Source organism: Hemicordylus capensis, chromosome 4 (genome assembly GCF_027244095.1).
Source record: "Hemicordylus capensis ecotype Gifberg chromosome 4, rHemCap1.1.pri, whole genome shotgun sequence".
In the NCBI taxonomy this organism is placed as follows: domain Eukaryota; kingdom Metazoa; phylum Chordata; class Lepidosauria; order Squamata; family Cordylidae; genus Hemicordylus; species Hemicordylus capensis.
Genome location: NC_069660.1, coordinates 88,626,372 through 88,650,555, shown reverse-complemented (window position 1 = coordinate 88,650,555; position 24,184 = coordinate 88,626,372). Strand labels below are relative to the sequence as shown.

Here is a 24,184-nt window from a genome sequence, read left to right as displayed (position 1 = left end):
AGTATTTTGAATAAATCAGATGCTAAATGCACAGGTTTATCTATCTATCTATCTATCTATCTATCTATCTATCTATCTAATTTATAACATCGAAATCTCTAGGCGATGTATAGAATTAAAACATAATATAATATAAAACATTTAAAATTCATAAAAAGATAAAAATCATAATAGATAAAAACACATTAATAATTAAAAATTAGATTTCAGTTAGATTTAGATTTAATTAATTGGATTGAGTTAGATTTAGATTTAAAATTAGATTTAGTTTTGCAAAATTAAAAACAAAACAAAACAAAACAGAGTATCGTGTAGGCAAAAACTAGCTCTTGATCTTTATGCCCACAGGAGAAGGACTGCTGCTCCTAAACGGACCAAAATGGTTTCAGCACCGCCGATTGCTAACTCCAGGGTTCCACTATGACATTTTGAAACCTTACGTAGCACTGATTGCAGAGTCAACCAAAGTGATGCTGGTAAATGTGGATGCTGGTGTTGGAATGTCTCACTAATGTAACAAATGAGCATTTCTTTCTTTTTAAAAAAATTTAATGTTTTCTGACATTTTGTATTTTACATACATCTTTCCCAGTCCCCCCCTCCCTCCCCCCCACCCCGCCTCAGAGCACGACCTCCGCTCCCCCAGCCAGCCTTCTTACGCTGCACTGGCTGTGAGGAGATGGGGAAAGAAAGGAGAGGGGGAGGGGGAGGGGGAGCAGAGGGGGAGGGAGGGAAGAAGAGAAGGAAATACACACTATTGCACCAATAGATCAGAAAGGGTGTTTTTTCTAAATTATGGCTATGGAGAAGCTTACTGGTATGGAAGAGATTAACACTGCGACAATTGAGCATTTCTGTGTGAACCAAGGAGAAAATGTTTGGCAAGCCATCCCTCTCCCCAACACCTCTCCCGACAGGGCACATTCACATGATCCAGTGTGTTATTTATCAGACATAAAGGTGATTATCCCTTGGTAAGGATGACTTTGTTGAAATATATGTTTTTACATGATTTAAAAAAGCTGTGATTGATCTGTGTTAACAACTATGCTGTTTTGTCTCAAAAGCTTGTGCTCTATCTTTTGATTTCTGTTTTAGTGTAAATGGGAGAAGCTGATTGCGAAGGATACGATGAAATCTCTGGAGATGTTTGAACATATCAGCTTGATGACTCTAGACAGCATAATGAAATGTGCATTCAGTTACCAGAGCAGCAGCCAGACTGACAGGTTTCTGTTGTCCAAACTTGTTTAGTTTAGTGGCTAATTGATGAATTGATTACGTTTATATCCGACTTGTCCTCCAAGGAGCCAAGCATGGTGTGCATGGCTGTGCCCCAGTTTTATCTGTTGAGGGGTGTGGGGAGAAACATTAAAGTCCTCACATAGCAGAGTATGCTATGATGGTAAAGAAGGTCAGCCCAAGAGATTATATGAAGACAGTAGGTTGAGTTAAAAAAAACAAATAAAGATTTATTAAGAAACTAAAACATCACATACTGAGAGAGACATAGACCAACATCCCACACAAGCACTAGCTTTCAACAACTGAACAGTTTTAACTGACCAAGACAGACCAATTAACATCTCAGCATACCTCAAGTGGCCAAAAGAGGTTACTTCAGTGCTAAGAGCAATGTTTTTAGAATTCTCACTTCTAACACTCATTGTCATTGCTAGGGATGTGCACAGAACCGGCTGGCCCGGTTCAGTTCAAGTCCAGACTGGACTCAAACCTTACCAGGCAACTTCGGTCTGGCACCCCCTCGAACCCCTCCCCCTTTGGTTCAGTCCAGTGGGGTTTGCAGACCTTTTAAAAAATTTATTTATTTATTTATTTGGTATCTTACCCAGCTCAGGGGAGTTGGAGGTGGTGGTGGGGTCGGGGGTTCCGCTGAGGTTCCCCCTTCCCCCCACTGGCCTCAGTACAGCCCAAACTGGCCCATTGTGCACAATTGGCGTCTGAGAGGCCTGGCATGACCCAGGCCTGTCAGAGGCCAATTGTGCAGGCGCATCAGCCTCCAAAATGGCTGCCACATTGAGGGGGAAGTCTCGAATGGGCCGAAGAGCTGCTGAACGGGCCAGTTCAGGCTGCATTGAGGCTGTCGGGGGAGAGGGTGCACACACACACACACCTGCCGCCCCAAGGAACTCCCCCAAAGGGGATAAAGTACCAAATTTTAAAATTTGTTTTAAAGGGTCCACCCCATCCCCACCCCCGAACAGTCAGGGGGTGTTCAGTCTGTGGTCGGACCAAACAGGGGGTGGTAAGTTCGGCCCCAGACTGTCAAACTAAACTGGCTTGACATCAAACTTGTTCAACGTTGAGCTGGTTTGCACATCCCTACTCATCCCTTCTCATTGCTCGAGCACCAATCAACAACACCCATAATCTCTTGCAATGCAAGAAAATGATCTCTTGGCAATGTCTTATTCTCCACTGGGCAGTTTCCAATTCCATGAATCCCTTTTTCTTGTACATAGATTTACGATCTGTTCTGTCTTCTGCCCAACATGCATCCACATAATCCACTAGTGTAGGTTTACTGTTTGTTGCAGGCAATTTAAGTTTTAAGGTACCTATCCAGTCTTTTAAATCTAGAGCATAGATTCTCTGGTAGCAAATGAGATTTTCAATGACAAACCATGAATCCACTCTCATTTGCTACCAGAAAATCTACATTCAGAACACCTCAAAAACAACAAAACCCTGTACCCCATGGGTTAGCAACCCATGGGGGTGGTTGGCACCCTCTGTGCACTACACCACCACTTACTCTGGGCCACCCCAGCACCCCCCAAGTGCAGTTATGGGGCTGCTGAAACCTCCATTCTTCCTTATGGAGAAAAAAAAGATGCATAAACTTCAAAAATCACTTTAAAATCAACCCGTTGCCCAGTTCCTTTCAAATAATTCTGGTAGATTCCTTGCCCCCCTTGGGAACTACCACCCACCTCACTCCTCTCTAGGCCACCCCTTTCCCTACAACGTGAAGTGATACATTTGCTGGAATCCTCATTATTCCCTATAAGGAATTAAAAAATTCTTTTAAAAATCACCAATAATTGGAGTGTCCGATTGCCTTGGGGGTTTGTGGGTGGTAGGAACCCCTGGATGCCTACCACCCACCCCACTTTTGTGGCCCTAGGTGCTCCACAATAGGGGATTATAGGCTGGTTTGAGTCCCATTATACCCTATGAGAAAAATAATTAAAAATATTTCAAATATTCATAAAAAATCATAGGAGTGACTGATTGCTTTGGGGTTTGTGTGGTTGTTGGCACCCATGGGTGCTCTGCAATAGGGAATAATGGTCTGGTTCGAGTCCCATTATATCCTATGAGGAAAAAATTAAAATAAATGTCAAAAATTCATTAAAAAATCATGAGTGTACGATGGGGGGTGGGGTCAAGCAAAACCAAAACCGAACCTCCCTCTCCTGGTTTGATTTTTTCCTCAGAATTTATAATGCATTTATTAGTAATATAAGTAAAAACGGAAAAGGTTACATCTCTGAGAGTCATACATGATTACAAACAAAAGCATATCCATCATAAAAGCCTCTTCTATATGCAAGATACAAATAGTAATTAGATATATTTTTATGTGTGTGTGTGTGTATATAATTATAGAGTAAGAAATGTTAACATGGGCCTCAGTCTTACCATCAGTAAAATTTCAGACCTCTGAACCAACTGAAAATTTTTAACAGTTAGACAATATGAAGAGGAGTGAGACATAACGAACAAAAAAAACCCCATATACATGAGTATTATAGCTGATTCGGGCACAGAGTAAAACATCCACAGCAAGGGTCCCTTCTCATACCCACAAGCTCAAAGGTATTAATAAACATATTATTAATTAATAATATACAATAATATATCAATAAAAACTTATGATTAACCAGGGTGAAAATTCATACCCAACAAAAAGTAAAACCTTCATAAATGTAACTCACTGAAATTCATAAAATCAGTGAATATAATTTCCCTACATAAATTTCATCCTTCTTTTGATTCAAAACCTGTATAAAAATTGTCCAGAAGCTTTCTCAAAATAAGGTCCCAAATGCTCAAGTCTCTTTCTAACCTTTTCCATCCTAGTTCTTCTGACTGACACGTAAAAATACTGATAAAATAATTCCTAACAGAATACCGAATAATAGCATAGCAATAATAATAATACCATTTGTTCCACTGCTAGATTGATAAAATCTGTGAGAAAACAACAACAAATTAATATCTTTTAACAACCCTTCCTACTAGTACAAAAACAAAAGAAAGCTTCTCTTGTAAAGAACTATAAATTCAATAGGCCTATCATGACAGATTAAAAAGGCATGGAAAAAAATTCCTGGTCCGGGTTTCAATATTAAGTTATATAAACAAGAAATGAAGGTTCAATTGGTTGTTACCTGACTTATAAAAGCTAAAAGCTATATTTCATACAGATACATAAATGCCATAAGTTCTAGACAGGAACTCGAAAATAAAAATACAGTTATTGTATCACCAGCAAAGTACGTAGAGGGGTCCCTCAAAACAGAACAATAGCCAGCCAAAATATAAAGCTCAGTGCCAAATCATGCAGCAAAATCTTCAGCATATGATGAGAGATAATTGGACCAAATGGGAGCCAAAACATCTGGACAGCTAGCCAGATGTTTCTCTTCGAGACGCCATCTTCGTAAACTCCCGGTTTGAACCCAGATTGAATTCGAACTGAACCTGGCAAACCGGTTTTGTGCACATCCCTACCTCAGACTATACACAAGTGTGGGCACAAACAATGCATCCTCAATAGTCAATTTCACTGTTTCTCCTTTTTGCAGTTTGCAGTGAAGCCTTGCAGAACCTCTGCCTTCACCAAACATCTGCTTCCCATATGCTAGAAAAATTGGAATCTTATAATTTGTGTCCAACTTAGTAAATTTTTATCTTTATTTAATCAAACTGCAGGTTGTGCCTGAATCAATACAAATTCCAGCATTACATTTTGTAGAACTTGCTCTTAAATTCTTCTCTGTATTAGCAACTTATGTTTTATGTTTGTCAGACTTATTCTCTTCTTGCTTCTTCTTTGTATAGTTAGGTGACTCACATCGCTTGAAAAGTGGTTTCACCTACATTTTATGTGCAAATTCTTTGTTCCAAAGAAACTGAGCCTTCATACGTCTGGGACTCCCACAGACAAAACACTTTTTGTTCTTTGGATAAATATTAAAAGCATTTTCTTCACTTGACTCCAGTTGCTGCCCATTGCCTCTGCATAAATCTCTCTCTCTCTCTCTCTCTCTCTCTCTATCTCTATCTATCTATCTATCTATCTATCTATTTATAGATTTAATATATCACCTAATCCACAGACTCAGGGCAGTGTACAAGGCAAAACAGCATCCAAGATTTTACAGGGGGGGGGGGAGAGAGAGAGAGAGAGAGAGTTATTCAAAGGGCAAATGCCTGGTGGAAAAGAAACGTCATCAATAAGACCTTAAAGGCTGAAAGGGAGGAGGCAGACCGAATATGGGGGGGGGAGAATTCCAAAGTGAAGGGGCAGCTACAGAGAAAGCCCTTCCATGGGCCCTAATACTACGGACCTCTCTGAGACCAGGGAACGAAAGAAGGGTAACCTGAGAAGAATGCCCATTGCTGCCCATTGCCTCCCATCCACCCCACACCCAGCCACTTATTTCAACCCCATTTTTTGCTGCTAGGGTTCCCTCTTTGCTTGTAAAGCAGAATCCTTACTGAATTCCCCTTTACAAAGCATGCTGAACCGGGTTGAAATGGGCTGAACCAGTTTGACCCAAGGTGCACAAACTGAACCACCACCAGCCACTAGCAAACTGGCTTGTGGATCAACGGTTCAGTTACAATTCAGTTCTGGAGCGATTCCATGCACACCCCTACTCTAGGCCCATAGACGCAAAACCCAGAGAACTTACATTTTGGGCGGTAGAAAACATTTAAATCCTCACATAGCAGAGTATGCTTTCGTGGTTAAAAAGTTCAGCCCAAGAGATTCGCTGAAGACAGTAGGCTGAGTTCAAAAAAAGTATTATTAAAAAACTAAACATCACATACTAAGAGAGAGTCATTGAACAACATACCCAAACAGACACTAGCTTTCAACAACATCTGAACAGTTCTAACTGGCTCTAACTAACCAAGACAGGCCTACTAACATCTCATCATGCCTCTAGTGGCCAAAAGAAGTTACTGTGGTGCTAAGAGCAATGATTTTGAATTCTCACTTCTAGCATTATCCTCACAACAACCCTGTGAGGTAGGCTAGGCTGAGAGATAGTGACAAGCTCACTATCAGACACGATGATGGATAAACCACAAATGGGTTTCCTCAGCCACAAGTCCTATACTCTAATCAATCCTTTGACCATTCTCATGTAAATTAAAGAGTTTTTAAAACAAGGTCTTCCTTGCTTTTTCCTCCAGTGAGTTGGATTGTTACATCAAAGCTGTCTACGACCTGACCTATCTGGTGTCTCGGAGAGTCCGCACTCTCTTGCATCGGAATGATTTAATCTATCGGTGCAGCTCACCAGGGCGTCATTTCCTGGAAGCCTGCAGATTGGCTCATCAACATACAGGTAACATGCCATATTTGATCAGCTTCCCCCTCTTTCACTTATAGGAGAACTAATGGATGAAAATATTAGTATTTTTTCTGTAAACCTGTGTTAGTCCATGGTGGAGGAGAAAAAGACAAAAGAATCCAGTAGGTTGGGGAGAACAGGTATGAAAATGCTGTATTAATCAGACTTAAGGGGATATCTTGGATGGTTTTAATAGGGATTCCTATAAACTCCTTTCACTTAATTAGCTAAGGTGAAATTTCCATGTACCTGAAAAATTGCCACCTTAGCAACACAATTGCTCAGGATCATTTCCTGGAAGGCTACAGATGAGCCCGTAAGTCAGGACATCCTGTTAATTACTGAGAGGTAACGGTTCTTGCAAGGTGGAAGTTTCAGTATTTTACTGTGTTCATTAAGATCACCCCCTAATACATCAATATCACCACCACTACAATACAGCACATCAGACTGCACAATTAAGCACTCAGTTACCTCTGTTGTCAGTGGTTCCTTTTTCCAAGCAAGGACAGTTTCCACGTAATTGCCAAATTCAGATCTAACAGGAAACTGGAGGTCTCTTCACCTCTGGTTTCCTAACCTGCATTTCCGAACTTGGGGAAATGTAGTTTGTGGGGGAAAGCAACCCACAGTTTCCCTCCCTGAACTCCAATCTGAACCTTCAGTTCAGAGTGGAGTTTGGGCACTGCAAACTTAATTTCTCCAGCACCAACATTATATCTGAATGCCTGGCACCATAGTTTCAGCCCCTTGGAACTGGAGCTGAGGGAGGAAGTTCCTCCCTCACTCTAGCCCAAATGACTGTGCAGACTGTCCTTCTGTCGAGAAGGAAGCCCACACAGCCAGCTTCCCCACCTCTTTGCAGTCTCACTGACTGCAGAGAAGCAGCTCTCCCCAATGTCCAAACATGGAGGGGAGAGCAGTGGGGGCGGTGGGAGGTGCAGAGTGTCTGAACGTCTTGCATCTGAACAGAGCCAATGACATCTCTTACTTCATCCCACAGAGATGAAGCATATGTGAGTGCCTCTGCATATGTGAGTGCCTTTTTACTGCAGCATATGAGAGTGCCTCTTTCATTAGGTAGACATAGGTTGAGATAGAAAGAAAAATAGACTAGATAAAGTGTTAATGGAGGACAAGAGAAATATAAGCAATCTATAGCTAATTATGAAAAGAGTGTGAAACACAAGACATTACATAACCTAATTTGCTAGAACTTCAAACCGTGAACTCTGGTACTCAACATGCTGCCTATATTGAAATAGCTACTGGAATTAATATGTTGCTGTTGAGTGCGGCAGACAAAGGGGTAAATAGATTGCAGTTCTGCAGAGGAAGGGGGTGAGCACTTGAGATGCTCCTACAAAACAATATCCATAATATTCCTTCATTCCAATCTACAGAACCCTGCATAGAGAACTTTGTGTGGTGTAATAAGACTAAGCTGTGTATAACTGTTTCTGCATGCTCACCTGATGAATAGGTCAACATTGGGTTAGAGGGGTTCCCAACCTTTGGACCCCATCTACAATTCCCATCACTCCAGCCACATCCCCAGCCACAGTGGTCGAAGGCCATTGGTCAAAGGCCATCACCATTTATCAGTTATGAGCATAACATGATTGGATTGCCTTCAGGGAGTGGGGCACAGGGAATTAAAGACCACGGACATTTACTGGTTATTGGTTTTACATGCTAAGTTATGGCATCTCCCTTAGGCATCTCACTTCATCATCTATCTGAGGAGATTCCTTTAAATAACAGATCCCTAGTCCTTACAATCCCACTGCTCTAATTATTTTTAATCTCTGAGTAAATCCTTTTAAACATTTCTTGATAGAATGGAATAGCCTTAGGCATTGGAAAGAACCACTAAAAGAGACAGTGAGAGACATCATGATGCATCCATTGACATTACCGATATACCAGGAATGCTGTGCTTGTAAAAGGCAGCCCCAGCAGTGCTGCTTCCATTGGTGGTCCTTCCATTGGGAACAATGGAAGTGGTGCTGTGTAACTGCAGCAGCACTGGTTTTAGGGAGCTGTGCAGGAGTACTCTTACACAAGACCACTGGGACTGCCTTTACAAGCATAGCAGCCCTGGCATGTCAATAAAACTGATGGAAGACTGCATCATGTTGGCCATTGATTTTTATTTTGTTATTTTACATCTATGTACTATAGAGCCTCACCAGTACTCTAATGCCATTTCCTCTTTCTCCCCCTTCTCATTATCAGTCCAGTAGCAAATGAAGGAGAGGCATAGGTGGATGCATGTGGCAGCAGCTATTGCTGCTGCAAATGAGAAGGCAGCAGAGGTGAGTGTGTGTGTGCATGCAAAGACACGTGCACATGTGCATGCGCACATGCACACACACAATATCAAGGAACAGCTCTTACTGCTACAGCTTAAATAAGTATAGCCTCCCTCAAGCCATCACTGCCAAATTTATTCTGAGGCAAAAACACATTTTTTAATATCAAATACAGTGGTCCCTCTACTTACGAAATTAATCCGTTCTGAATGCACATTTGTAAGTCGAAAAGTTCGTAAGTCGAAAAGCGGTTTCCCATAGGAATGCATTGGGAACGGATTAATGCGTTCCGGAGCCTAGAAAAAAGACCCAGACCCCCAGTAAGGCTTGCAAACTGCACAGGAACATTTCTTTTCAAGAATAAACAGGCAGTAAACAGGCAGGCAAGTCAAGGAAACCACATGTAAAATTCGTAAGTCGAGGAAACCCCATCTAAAAATTTGTAAGTCGAAAAAAACGCATCTAAAACCGGATCTAAAACTGCCGTTTGTAACTCGAAAAATACTTATGTCGAGTAGTTCGTAAGTCGAGGGACCACTGTAATCCTTTAGAGTGTTCTCCACAGTGCTTCTATTTTTTTTTTTTTTAAAGAGGAAGGATATAATACACAAAGATATAAAACTCAGGATCCAGAGGAGGAAGCAATTGTAACATGAAGCCTTAAGAGAGGAAAGAGTTGCTCCTTTAGTGTCGCTTACTAAGCAGACTTATGAGAGAGCAAAGATAGAACTCAATGGGATGCCCAGCCTGGGTTAGGCTGCACGTGAGACCTGCCAGGATCAGGCCCAATCCCGACTCCCTCCCCCCAGACTACTTGCTCATGTGTGAGCGGGGCGCTTAGAGTGTGCGTGCCACACAGTGTATTGTCGGATCCCCGGAGACCAGGATAACGAGTACTGGCCTCTATTTACCCACGCTGCCAGGAGCAGCAGGGAGATTCATCCTCTTCAGAGATGCGAACAGTCATCTGGGGGAATGTAGATTGGACCCTGCCTTCCCCCCACCCACCCGACTTCACGTGCAGTCGTGTGAACAGCCCAAATAAAAAATCTTGCCTTCAATTTAAAATCTGCACATGTTTCAAATAACAGAAACCATGCTTTGTTCAATGGCTTTCAGCCATCTAGAGCTGCTCACAGTAGGATATGAGAAACAGGGCTATGTGAATAAGTAGTCTGATTTCAGTTGTTGCTTGCAAAAGAGTGTAAAGACCCCCTCAAAAAAGCAACATTTATTTTAAGGCTGTATATTCCAGTTTACCTTCAAAAAGCATCCAAAGTGACTTACAACGGTTCATTCAAAAACAAAAGTACAATAGAAATGAACAACCAGAATACTGCAGCAATCAGAAAATAAAAGCCAAATGGAGCACAAGAACACAATAAAAATAGCTCTAAAATACCTGTTGAAAAAGGTGAGTCTGTAATTGGCACTAAAATTAGGGTTTAGCACCCCTACTAACTTGGCAAAGAGGCACCTATTAACATGGTATTCTCTTTCTTTAGCAGGGGGAGAGTAACTGGCCCCATCCACCCCCAGCACAGTATCTCCAGTGGTGACTGTTGCTGGTGTGTATCTTATGTTTCTTTTTATATTGTGAGCCCTTTGGGGACAGGGATCCATCTTATTTATTTATTATTTCTCTGTGTAAACTGCCCTCAGCCATTTTTGGAAGGGCAGTATAGAAATCAAATGAATGAATAAATGAATAAATAAATAAATGCCAAAATGTAGGAGGATCCGTAGGAAATCTCATCTCCCGTGGAAAGGAATTCTGCAGAACAGGTACCACAGTAGAGAAGATCCTTTCTTTATTCTGCTTTATCTGCTTGCTGGGACAGCATTATCCTGACAGAAGTCCAACAACTCTCAATGACAATTCCTTAACATTTGTCACAGAAAAAGTCATAGAAGAAAGAAAGAGATACTTCAAGGAGGAAGGAGAACTTGAAATGCTCCAGAAGAAACGGCACTTAGATTTTCTGGATATTCTTCTGTGTGCCAAGGTAAGAAACTTCAATCCAGCAATACAATGGACACTGTGTCTATGTGCCATTGGCAGAGATCTGAAGAAAACTGACACTAGCTAGTCCACAATCACCATGCTGTTTTCCAGACTGGGGTTTGTACGACGGTGTAAAGTGGTGTAAGTTAGGACAAGAGTATATAAAGCACAAAAAGTCAATAAGTATTAATAAGCATAAATCAGAGTAAATCAGAGCGTTCACATTGCTGCTTTTTATTATGATTGATTATGGTGCCTTATGTTCTTTCAAACATTGGTTTGTTCACAGACGTTGGCTTTCCCCAATGCATCCTGCCCATTTCTGGTCAATAGGGTTCAAGAAGAGGCAGGGATGTCCTACCTTCTGCTTTGTATTAGTGCATTTATCTTGCACCCAGATAGGCAAAGAGTACCTGTGTACACATGCAAGGTGCCCATTTTTAGCCTACTTTCCAGTAGGCTCATGAGATCACCCAGCATTCCATGTCTGTGTCTGTGTGTCCCAATCAACTTTGCAATGCCTAAACCAATATGAACCAAATTGGGTACAGTTGTAGGGACAAATAGGGCATAGTTTGTGCCTCCATAGCCTAGTTTGTGATGTTGTCATCCATCCCAATTCAAGATGGCAGATGTGTAAACATTTGAGGTGCAAGTGGGATATTATTTATGGACTAGGACTGGGAAGACCCAAGTACAAATCTCTATTCAGCCATGAAACTCACTGAGGTCATTCACACAATCGAAAACTGTGTTCTACCTGGGTTTGGGAACTGTGTGTACTTCCAATTTTTGATTGTGTGGAAGCAAAGTTAGAGGAAAACCTGGGTAGAAGTGATTGTGTGGAAGCAAGGTTAGAGGAAAACCTGGGTAGCTTTTTCTCCTACCTTGGTTCCACACAATCAAAAATTGGGAGTACACACAGTTCCCAAACCCAGGTAGAACACAGTTTTCGATTGTGTGAATGACCTCATTGGGTGACTCTGAGCCAGTCACATATCTTTCAACCTAACCTACCTCACAGGGTTGTTCTGAGGGTAAACATAACCATGTACTGGGTGCTCTGGGCTCCTTGGAGGAAAAGCGAGATATAAATGTAATGAATGAATGAATGAATGAATGAATGAATTTGATTTATATACAACCTTTCCAAAAAATGGCTCAGGGCAGTTTACATCAAAATACCTTGTGAACCGCCTAACCAATTTGAACCAAATTTGCTGCAGCTATAGGGACACCTTAATGGTGTAGTTTGTAATGATATCAGTCATCCATCTGTAGCTTAGCTCCTCAAAGTCCACCCTCCCCAGGTGTTTTTCTCCTCAGTTAAGTTCTGAGATGGAAAGTGACCTCATCTGGGTAAAAGGTGCCTAAGGAAAGGGGAGGTTAGAGACAGAAGGCTCAGTATCCCTTATCTACATGCTCCTTTTACTATTCTAATTACCCCCTGTCACATTTGCATCCACACTTTTCACTCTCTACATGACTAGGGGAGGACGCTTAACTTTAAGCATGCATCTAGTTGTAGTAGGTTTCCTACTAGTTACTATGAAACATATATGTGCAATATAAATATTGCAAGCATGTGTATTACAAGACAGGTCTGAAATATCTAGAGCTCACATTTATCATGGCTACTCCCATTGGGCTGAATCCCTGTGCCCTGAACATGTTGTTAATTTGTTCCTGGTGCCAGAGGTACTCTTACCCCTGGAGTTATGTGCCAAAGTCCAGGGCCCCCACAGCTCCGGGGCCTGCCAAATCCTCTCTAGTCTTTCCCAGGTAGTGTGGTCAATGAGCTGCTGGCCCGCACTGCACTGGGTAACCGAGCTTGACTGTGGCCAAGCATGACCTCTGCTTTAGAGACAGAGTGGGGAGTGGGGAAAGAAATATGTGGACTGGGAATATGTTAAGTTGTGTGCTGAAATGTTTCTGCTAATGCATATTTTCATAAATATAGCTATTTTATACACTTACATTCTTGTGAGTTCAGTTGCTGTTTGTGCCCTTGTGTTAAAAATACTGCATGTGTCACAGTGTGTGTGTATAGGGGGATGATGCTTCCCTTGCAGTGAGGGAGGGGGCAGGCTCCAATGGCTTTTAGGTCCAGACTCCAAAATTACCTAGGTGCACCTCTGCCTGGTACTTCTGAACCACTTTGATTAATAAATGTCCAGCAAATGGGGCCTTTTTCTCCTTTCCATGCCTTTTAACTATGACAATGTATTTATCTCTAACCAGCCCTAACTTATCTAATGGCTAATCTCCTTGTTTCCTGAGGATGAAAATGGAGCTGGGTTATCTGATGAAGATCTGCGTGCTGAGGTGGACACTTTCATGTTTGAAGGCCATGATACCACGGCCAGTGGGATATCCTGGACTTTATATGCCATGGCTCAGAATCCAGAACACCAGCAAAGGTGCAGAGAAGAGATAATGGAGACACTAGGAGAACGAGACGTAGTTCAATGGTGAGAGCTTTAAGACAGCATCTCTGCATATATTTTTAAAGTTTAATGGAACTCAAAAGGGAAGCAAGCCTACTGTAGTTCTGCAATTTAGAATTAGAAGCTCAATGTAAGAGGGGAGTTACATAGAACATTTCACCATTCCACTCCTCCTCCTTTCCCCCCGTTGAAATAATGATTTGCTGAGAGGAGGATACAATTAGGTTGCATAATCCTAAGGCTCTTTACTCCCAAGCAGACACTGAGGCTATTCTCACGATCGTCTAAAATCGGGTTAGGGGAGCCTAGCCCAATTTTAGCAGAATGTGAGAATCACCAGGCGAGCCCAGTTGCCTCAAAGTGGGTAACCCACTTGCGAAGCCCTCCCCTGAGCCCAGGTTTCGGGGTCCTGTGTTGCTGTGGCGTATCTCCGCAGCATGGCAACTCATGAGGAGACCCCCAACCGGGAGGCTAAAAAGCAGCCTCCCGGTTGGGTCTCTCCAGCATGCTCTGCATGCTCACACAGAGCATGCTGGAACTTCTGGGGGCCATGTGCCCCCCGAACTCCCAAGCCCCCGCCGGCTCTGTGACAGAGCTGGCAGTCATGTGGGTGTCTGATCCGGCCGCCCAGGGCTTCTCCTCCAGTCATCTGCGGGGAGCCCGCTCTCCCTGCAAACCCGCTCTGGGCGAGTCTCACCGATCGTGAGACTCGCCTCACCGATCGTGAGACTCGCCTCATTGACAGAATTTCACAATTGCTGAGTTTATCTTCCCCTTATTACAAGATTACTCTGTAGTACCTCCTTGGGATCCTATTGTTCTTCAGTTTTCCATTGTCTTAGTCCCAATCATAGCAAGCTGTTTCATTCATTTTGTAACATTTATTAACAGAGTTTGATATGTATCTAAAAGCTCTTGTTGTGTTTTTTTTTTAAAAAGCAATAGCCCTATATGTAAGATTCTGATAAATTACAAAGTTATGTGCTCAAAATATAGTATCCAAGATTTCTAGACCATATAGGTATCAGCTCCATTACAGAAGCATTTCTGGATAGGATATCTGAGGCAAAGAGAGAGATTGGTGTTCAGTGATATATTTCAACACCAATACACCCCCCCAGACATTCTGAGTGATAATCTGTTGCACAGCTGCCAGTAGTAATTATCATTGGGGGAACAAGAGTTGCTTAAACATGGTTTCCTTCAATTCTTTCAGGGATGACCTGGGGAAGATTCCTTACACCACCATGTGTATTAAGGAAAGTCTCCGTCTTTACCCTCCAGTCCCTTCAGTGACCCGGCAGCTCAGCACACCGATCACATTTTGTGATGGACGTACCTTGCCTGAAGGTTAGTTCAGACTTTGTGGGCCATGTTCTACCTTTTGACTCTTTGACTACAGTGAATAAAATATTTGGAGGCATGATCCAACTAAAGTTATGCTTTTTTCCTCAATGAAATCAGTGTGCAGTAACTAACTAATGCAGCCCTTGCATTAGAACATTTGTATGCACAACCGTTTTTGTTGATTCCTCACTTTCTTCTTCCTCTTGAAAATATGTCCCTGAGAGCCAAGAAACCATCAGATATATAACTGGAGGTAGCAGAAGGAAGAAGGAGATTGTAAAAAATGGTCGCACGTGCAAAACATTCTAATGGGAGAAGCATTAGTCTGGACACTTAAAAGTGTTTAATCTTAACTGCATTGTGCCCTTTTAAAAATGGTTCCAATTTGACTCCATTTCTAAGCTGGCTGAAATTCTGCCACTGTAAATGTCAGAATTCAGATTCTCTGTAGACCTATTCAGACACTGAGACACTTCACACAGGCAGCTTCACACAGGCACACAGGCACACAGGAATTTGGTGGGGAGAGCGGGCTTAACCCGCTGTCTCCACACATGAGAACGTGCTCACTGCTGGGCGGCCAGATCGTCCACCCAGATTAGTGGCTGTTCCAGTCAGGCACTCCCGCACCTGGCTGTAGGGATTTGCGAACAGTTCAACGGGGGTTCGGTTCAATGTCGAAACAGTTCATTTCGATGGTTCCGGGGTTGAACCGATCCTCCCCCTGTTCGAACCAACCCTGCTTAAAAAAATTTTTTTTAATGGCTGCCACGCATGCGCAAATGGTCTCTGCGAGGCCCTAGGCCATGCCAGGCCTTGCAGAGGCCATTTGGTGGGGAAAATGGCCACCGCAGAAAAATACGGAGGCCCAGAAAAAGTGGCCGAATGGGCCACGGCAGTGATGAATGAGGCCAGCGGGGGGAGGGGGAACCTCGGCCTAGAGGAAGCCCCCCAAAGGGGCTAAAGGTAATTTATTTGTTTTAAAAATTAAAAAAAATATTACGAACCCCCGCGGACTAGACCGAACTGAGGGGGCGGGTTCAAAGGGATGCCAGAACAAACTGGTCCAGTCAGGTGCAAGTCCGGTCCATACTCGAACCGAACAGGGCCAGCCGGTTCCGTGCACATCCCTACCTGGCTGCAGATCCTTTGGGGAGCTCTGGGGGTTGGAGGAAGGGGAGTGTGGTGCCACTGTGTGGTGCCCAGCCCCAAGAAGGCACCACACAAGTGCATGGTGCCCCCATTAGGTTACAGGCAGCCACAGCTGACACATGATCAAAAGGACGAAGTTAACAGAGCGCTTGCTAACCTCGTTTAGGGGTAGGGTTTTTTAGGTGGGCTAGCCATCAGAGAACCAGCAGGCACTCCCACAAGCCTGGTTGTTCTCACAACCACTTGAAAGCAGGCTGGGCTGCATTAGCCTGCTTTTGCGTGGTTGTGTGAATAGCTTCATTATGCTGTATCAGAATACAGATGTCCTTATACAGGTACATGTATTTGTGTGCATTACTTCACCTGAATTTATTTAAAAAGTCAACCTGTATACACACCCCTCAAATGCATGGTACAGACAGATGTACTGCTGAAGGGTACTACTTTAACATGTGAATAGTGCTTTTGTTGCCCTTCTCCCTGGTCTTATCCATGTACCAGGATGTTTGAATCCAAAACCTGGCAACCCTATTTAGGAAGCTGTTCACCTGCACTGGTGTGACATCAGAGTCCCGCTTGAGGACTGCTTTTTGCTCCCCAGTTGAACCCACTGATGAAGGCCCTACTGGTGCGCCATCATTGCTGGAGATATGGTTGATGAAGACAGAGGAGAGGGCCTCCTTAGTAGCAGCTCCTTGGCTTTGGAACTCCTGCCTGTCTGCTCTGATGAGCAGAGCAGCTTATCAAAACGACATCAAGGAAGGAGGGGAAAACATCTCTGCAACGGAGCTACTCTTCTCCTGGCACACTGGAGAGGCAGAAGAAAGAGAGAAAAGTGCATTTTGTGTTTTTCCTGTTGGGGTAATTACTTAAACAGCAGCGTATTTCAAGAGCTAACTCACTCCCATTACAGCAGAAGTTAACAGGGTCTCAGGGGCAAAGCTTGTAAATGGTAAGTATGGAGATTCATGTAAGGTTAAACTAATCTACTTTATTCAGAAGTACATGAAGATAGGAAAAGACCTATATCTAACTTCTGGCTACATGTTGGTCAGAGAGAAACCTATAGAAGCATGGTGCTCAGAGAGAGAGAGCTAGAAGCATTCTGGGAAGCAGAAGGAAGTCACTCCAAGGAATTTCCTGAGTGCATTCTATCAGTAGAGGGGGGTCACAGAGGAAGAGATAAACAGGAAAGAGAAGGAGACCACAACTATCTATTTCTACTCCCAATGCCCCTAGTGGTCATTAGGGTTATTGGTCCAAAAGGTCTATGCCATCTGGAGCTGGATCTCCAACATTTCCCCACCACTGCCAGGAAAGGTTAGGGGAAGATAGAGAACTGGCAGAAGAGAAGGGGGTGAAGAATTTCTCCAAATTCAAGACAAGTCTTGGAGCTTTTTAGAAGGCTTTTCTGTAATTAATGAGGATCTGTTAGCTCAGCATATTCAAGACTGTTTTCTCACAGGAATACAGAATGCAAACCTAATTAGCACTGCACCTCTGGAAAGCCATTGCACTTTGTTATGCAGAAGAAGATCAGAATATTAGCTGTTAATTTCTTGAAGAAGCTCACAGAACTGTTGATGGTTGAGACTTCTTGTCATTATTTTGATGACAATCTGCACAACCATATCCATTACTTTTGTGGTCTCCTCTGGAAAGGAGAACAACACCTCTTGGTGGACTATGCAGTGAAATGAAATTATTTCATTCTCCATCCTTTTTCAAAATAAGGAAGCAAAACCCTTTTGTGCCCTCTCTGTGTTCAGTGCCCCATCTGTAACAGCAACAGAAATTATTTTGTTAATGTCAATATCTTTTGGTTTCAAGCATTCATGGATCGCAGATAATGAGGTGGGTCTCACGATCACAAGATCTTAGCCCGCTCTCCCCGCAGACGAACAAGGCAGCAAAGCTGGCCAGATCAGCTGCCCACATGACTGCCAGCTCTGTCACGGAGCCAGTCTTTCTTCCCTCAGTTGATATCTTAGCTATGGGCAAAAGCCTAAGTATTTACTGTCTTTGGATACTAACATCAACCTTGATATCACATTATTTTCCAGGTTCCTTGGTAGCAATTAACATTTATAACATCCACCGAAACCCAGCTGCATGGCAAGACCCGGAGGTAGGGGTGTGCCTTTCATTTTGGATACAAAATGTTTTGTGCACAAAACAGGCCGTTTCGGCTGTTTTGTAGCCAAAAGAAAACACCCAGTGCTCAAAACAGAAATTTTTGTAGCCGAAACAAAATGTCCCTGTTTCGGATACAAAATGTTTTGTTGTTTCGGCTGTTTTGGAACTCCATTTTGCAATCGTGAAAATTCTTTCTCCTTCAGTCTCCATCTTGAGTTTTGACAACTGTTTGAATTTCCGGCCCTTCCAGCCTGAAGATTGGCCAGCGAAAGCATGGGCTGATCTGCTGGCAATTGCCTCCTTATTCCTTTTAAGCAAATTTAAGGGTAAAATTTATCCTCATTGGTCAGTGGGGGAGTGTGCACACTCCATGGGGCAGTGTGCATTTCATTATTGTTGTTTCACACTGTTGTGTGTAGATCAATTGCATTTCCAGGGGAGGGGGTGGATGTGCATGAGCTTTGGAAATCTGCCTGGTTTTTTGCAAAGCTCTGCTGTTGTTGTTGATGTGTGATGTTGATGTTATTTGGGGTGGATTCAGGGCAGAAAGGGGGCTTTGGGGGCAGAAGAGTGGATCAGGTGGTAGTGCCCCAATGGGTGCCTGCTGCCACCCAGATTCCAAAGGAATTGGGGAAAGGGCTGTTTTTTAAAAAATTTCTGAAGTTTACATGTCTTTGGGGCAGATTCAGAGCAGAAAGGGGGCCTGAGGGACAAAACAGTGGGTTGGGTTGCAGTGCCAAGGGGTGCCTGCCACAACCCAGATTCCAAAGGGTTGCAGTGCCAAGGGGTGCCTGCCACAACCCAGATTCCAAAGGAACAGGGCAGATAGCTGATTTCGTAGGAATTGTTGAAGTTTACACGTCTTTAAGGTTTTACCCATAGGGAATAATGGAGGTTTCAACAGACCCATAACTCCTCCTGGGGAGCACTGGGGTGGCCAGGAGCGAGTGGTGGTGTAGTGTACATAGGGTGCCAACCACCCCCATGGGTTGCTAACCCATGGACTGCTGGGTTCTCTTGTTTCTGAGGTGTTCTGAGTGTAGATTCTCTGGTAGCATATGAGATTTTCAATGACAGACCATGAATCCACTCTCATATGCTACCAGAGAATCTACACTCAAAACATCTTAGAAACAACAGAACCCAGTACCCCAAGGGTTAGCAACCCATGGGGGTGGTTGGCCCCTATGTGCTCTACACCACCACTCGCTCTGGGCCACCCCAGTGCCCCCCCAAGTGCAGTTATGTGGCTGCTGAAAACTCCATCATTCCCTATGGGGAGGACTTTAAAGATGCGTAAACTCTATTAAATCTTTAAAAAATCAGCCCTCTGCCTAATTCCTTTGAAATAATTCTAGCACCTTCCTTGCCCCCACTGGGCACTACCACCCACCCTACTCTGCTCTGGGCCACCCCCTTTCCACCCAACGTGAAGCTATACTTTTGCTGAAACCTACATTATTCCCTATGGAAAAAATCTTAAACTTCAAAGATTCAACAAAAATCAGCCCTTTGCCCAATTCTTCTGAAATTTGGATGGTAGCTTCCACCCATTGGGCACTACCACCCCCCCACACCCATTAGTTTTGCCCCAGGGCCATTTGTTAAAATCCAAAATGTTTCGGGTTCGGATTTTGCAATTTCGAACAAAGAACAAAATTGGGGTGATTCGGATTGGATGATTTTGAACAAAAAACAAAATGGGGTGTTTTGGATTCGGGCAAAAAACAAAACGGTGGGGGGGGGAGCACAACCCTACCTGGAGGTAATTGTGTGAAGGCAGCTGACAGTTTTCACAAGTTACAAAGTTTGAAAATATGGCTTGGGCTTATCTGTACATTTTAATTCAATGTGAATTAGTTCTATAGTGGAGTAACCACAGCTCTGAGATATGTTGCCATTAGAATCAAATAGAGTATGCTACTGCAAGGGGTCTTAAACTCTGGTCACCAGTTGTTGTTGGCCTACATTAGAGCTGTAGTCTAACAACATCTGGAGAACAGAATTTGAGAACCCCTGTGCTACCACTTGCTTCAAGCCCCAGTGGCTTCCCAGAGGCAGCTAGCTGACCACTGTGGAATGCAGGATGACGGATGTGATGGACTTTTGGTCTGATGCTGCAGACCTCTCCTTAATTCAGGAGACCAGTGCTAGGGCCAGTGCTTAGATCTTTCCCCTCATGCCATTTCCTGCTAAAATCACCTCTTTTCCCTAGTGGAGCTTCAAGAACAGTGTGTTTTTTTTAACAGAAAAATGGCATAAGATGAATAGAATTAAGAACACACACAGAGAGAGACAGCTCTTCTGCTTTGCTGCCTCTTTGTTTTTTGTATTTCAAAATGCAGCCAATCAGTTTATTACTGAGAGTAACACGCCATTTAGTCAGTGACATTTTTTTCTAGAATTGTTGTTGACTAATCTGAAAATAAATCTTTTGACTCAGCCCTTCAAAACTGTGCTAAGGAATGACATTTTTTTAAAGATATGTTTTAAAAATAGACATATTTGTCCTGATCATTGACAAATTAGATCACATACACAAAATGATGCTCTGTGCACAGTTCCTATAGATGCATCTCGGCATTCAGCACCTACATCTGCTTATATGACTCCACTTACTGGATGGAACCATGGACAGCACTCAGCAGAAGGTTATTTAACAGCACATCACCAGGGTCTTTTACGCAACAAGTTTTACCGTGAGTTCGCTTTGCTGTGAACTTGAAGTCGTCCCCCCAAAACCTGCTGCAAATAGTGGATTTTTTTTACCCCGGATATAAATCGGGCTATACCCTAACGTGCAGTTAAAAACTCGAATTGTGTGTTAATGGCTCCCCAATAACTCGCAGGGACTTCGGAGTAAATCTAGCCAATATGTGGACTCTATTCCAGAGGAGATGTGATTTAATGGGCTTCAAAAGCCCCATGTGAAAAGCTTCCTGCTAGGGAAGTGGTCAGTGTACAGCTTGGGACAATATAATTGGGTTTCTTTAATTTGTTCCTTATTTTGGAGCATTTAACTAGATTTCGAATTTAGCTCTGTAACCTTGAGGAGTAGAATTTTACTTTGAGATAAATAAGGAAATCTGGAATTCTGAGAATTCTTACACAATCCTGTAGGCAGCACAGAAGTATCCTGAAAAGCACTGGACCTAGAAGATGCATATTGCTCAAGATGGCATTAAAAAAAAAACCAACAATGTGAAACAAGATACAGCCTCAAGAGATTATAGCTGACATAGGACTTCAGCAGCCAGAGGTGTTAAAAATACCTTTGCATTCTCCTACTTTAGGTATTTGATCCCACAAGATTCTCACTAGAGAACTCTTCTCGGCGTCATTCCCATGCTTTTGTGCCTTTTGCAGCTGGATCAAGGCAAGTATGCATTTAATTGAATTTGATCATTATCCACATCTCTGCATCTCAAAGACAAAGTGCACCAACTCTTTACACAGAAGATCTGAAGTAGGGGAGTGAGAAGTAGATGACAAGCAAGAGATAAGGGAGGAAAGGACTAGGGAAGCCTGTCTTATGGTCATGATCAATACTATCAAAGGAAATCAGATAGATAAATAAATAAATAAATATCTGGTGGAATCAGTAGGGAGACATTGCTGGAGTCAATGAAGCTATTCCCACGATCACTAGAAAGTGGGCTAAGCTCCCTTAACCCACTTTCCAGTGACTGCTAGAACCACCGGGCAAGCTTGGTGCTTCCAAGGCAGCTAACCCAACTAAATCCTCCTCCCCTTAAACGAGGTTAATGGAGCGAGTGCTCCATTAACCTTGTTCTTTTGCACATGTGCAGACACGGCATGCAGGTGACACATGAGTAGACCCCTGACCGGGAGGCTACAAGCAGCCTCCCAGTCTTGTGGGTCCCCCCACAATGTCCCGTGCACTTGCGTGGGGCATCCTGGGACTTCTGGGGGCCGAGGGGCCCCAATCCTCACAGCCTCCACCGGCTCTGTGATGGGGCTGGTATTCATGTGGGCAGTCGATCCAGCCACACAGGGCTGCAGTCGTGAACGTCTGTGGGGAGAGCCCAGTAAGGTTCTGTCTTGTGCTTGTGTATGAGGGACACATTATTTTTGCTGGTCCCCCTCCACTTCTCTCTCTAGACCCCTGTAACCCCCCAAAATATGCTTCTGAGAGTTGGGGCAGGTGCAGGCAGGCTTTGGGAATACAATGATATGCAGTACAGGGGGACTACAGAGTGAAGAGGTGAAAATCACATTTCCCCCTGCACAATTGCGAGACAGTGAGGCTATTCACACGATGGGGTGAAATCGGGCTAGCAGAGGCTAGCCTGATCTCGCCACATCATGTGAGCCACCAGGCTCCACTACGAGTGGTGGTTCCTAGGCAGGTAACCCGCCTAACTACCCTTGCCCTAAAACCAGGTTTGCAGAGCGCGTGCTCTGCAAACCTGGTTTTAAAGATCATAAGTAGCCATGGCGCAGCTCCCTGCCATTGTTACTCATGAGTAGACCCCCCGAAAAGCCACCTCCTGGCTGGGGGGACGACTCCCCAGTATGCTCTGCGCAGTGCATACTGGAGCTTCCGGTGATTGTGATACCCGGCACATTGTGTGAAAAACAGGGTTTGATGCAATCCATTCTTTAGAATAAGGGGCTATTCTGACGATCGGCAAAAAATGAGCTAGGAGAACCTAGCCCTCCTAGCCTGATTTTTGCCGATTGTAAGAACCACCGGTGGTTAACCCACTCAAGTACCCCTCCCCTTAGCCCGGTGGTTAACCCGCTCAAGTACCCCTCCCCTTAGCCCAGGTTTGCGGAGCAAGTGCTCCGCAAACCCGGGCTATTTGATCATGAGTAGCTGCGGCACGGCTTTGCACCATGGCTACTCATGAGGAGACCCCCCCAGAGGGGAGGCAAAAAGCCGCCTCCCGGCTCCAGGGGTCTTGCCAGCATGCCCTGCGCACTTCCACAGGGCATGCTGAAGTTTGCGGGATTGGCCCCTGCTCTCCTCACAGTTTTTGAAAAAGCGTCGCTCACGGATCGTGAGACCAGCCTCAACGTGTCACTGCTGCTACACCTGACTCCCATAATTCCCAATGAGAGTCAGGTGCAACAGCAATGACACAGATCATTGTTGGCATGGAGCCTCCTGCATCTTCACTAGTAACACAGACAGAGTAGTGAGCCTGTGTCATACATGCATACAGCCAGTGAGCCTGCATCCCTCTCGGGTGCATAGCTGACTGCATGGTGTGTAAGCCAGTTTGACTATTTTCAGCTTTAGGAAACAACCAGAGGGTTCTCATTCAATCAGCTTGTAGCTATATGGTTACAACATGGTTCCAGGCCAGGAAGTAGTGAGACCCCAAAAAGAGACTGTATGCTTTATATCAGGTCTGCAGGCCTTATTATGGGCAGCTTTTGCTTACAAAAACTAGAAATGTTGTCAAATAGAACATTTTGATAAATATGTCCTGTAAATATGCCCATTGATATGCCTCAAACACCTGGCCTGCCAAGCTAATATAAGGAAGAACCATGTATGTCAGTGTGAACAACTTGAAAGTAAGGTGGGATAGAAATGAAATAAATAAAATGTCTCAGAAGATGAAGTTTCATGGCCTGTGAGACATCAGTGCCTTCTGGACAAAAGAAAGTAAAATTGTGTCACACTTACATTTCTTCAAATGGGAATCTGAATCCCACAGGGCCCAACAGCTGAGGAACAATTCTTGCATGCATCCAACTTGTATATAGGGCACATACCTGATCTTCTTGCCACAATGTTCCAGGGTATGTGAGACCTCCCTCTTCCTCTCCTTACCTGCAGCTCAAGGCAGGAGCCTCCTCGCAATTATGGTGCTTCAGTGATATTGGTAAACCAAGCAACTGGGGACATATCTGGCAAATTCTAAACTGGAATGACGGAAAGTCCATAGCTCAGTGGCAGAGTACATGCTCGACTTCTGTAACACCCTAGATTCAGCATCTGGAATATCCAACTAGAAGGGCTATATCAGTCTGAGAGACAATCCTTAAAGGGCTAGAGATTCTCTAAAGCAGTCAATACTGGACCAGAGGCAACAATGGTCTGACAAGGAGTCAGACTGCACATTATCTTAAAGAAGTTCTTAACACTGGCATAATTGCCTCTTTTCAATGAAATAGCAGCTGAATTGGGCC

At 43.7% G+C, this 24,184-nt stretch overlaps 1 protein-coding gene across 3 annotated transcripts in view; it reads left to right on the top strand.

The window, feature by feature from the left end:
* Positions 1-24,184, top strand: part of LOC128324412 (cytochrome P450 4A11-like) — a 46,192-nt gene that overhangs the window by 10,682 nt on the left and 11,326 nt on the right. For all 3 annotated transcript variants that reach the window (XM_053248950.1, XM_053248949.1, XM_053248948.1), the window contains 8 exons: positions 349-476; positions 1,099-1,229; positions 6,457-6,611; positions 10,832-10,938; positions 13,218-13,408; positions 14,601-14,734; positions 17,947-18,011; positions 21,313-21,395. In XM_053248950.1, coding sequence (XP_053104925.1) covers positions 349-476; positions 1,099-1,229; positions 6,457-6,611; positions 10,832-10,938; positions 13,218-13,408; positions 14,601-14,734; positions 17,947-18,011; positions 21,313-21,395 — 994 coding nt within the window. The remainder of the gene's footprint in view (positions 1-348; positions 477-1,098; positions 1,230-6,456; positions 6,612-10,831; positions 10,939-13,217; positions 13,409-14,600; positions 14,735-17,946; positions 18,012-21,312; positions 21,396-24,184) is intronic.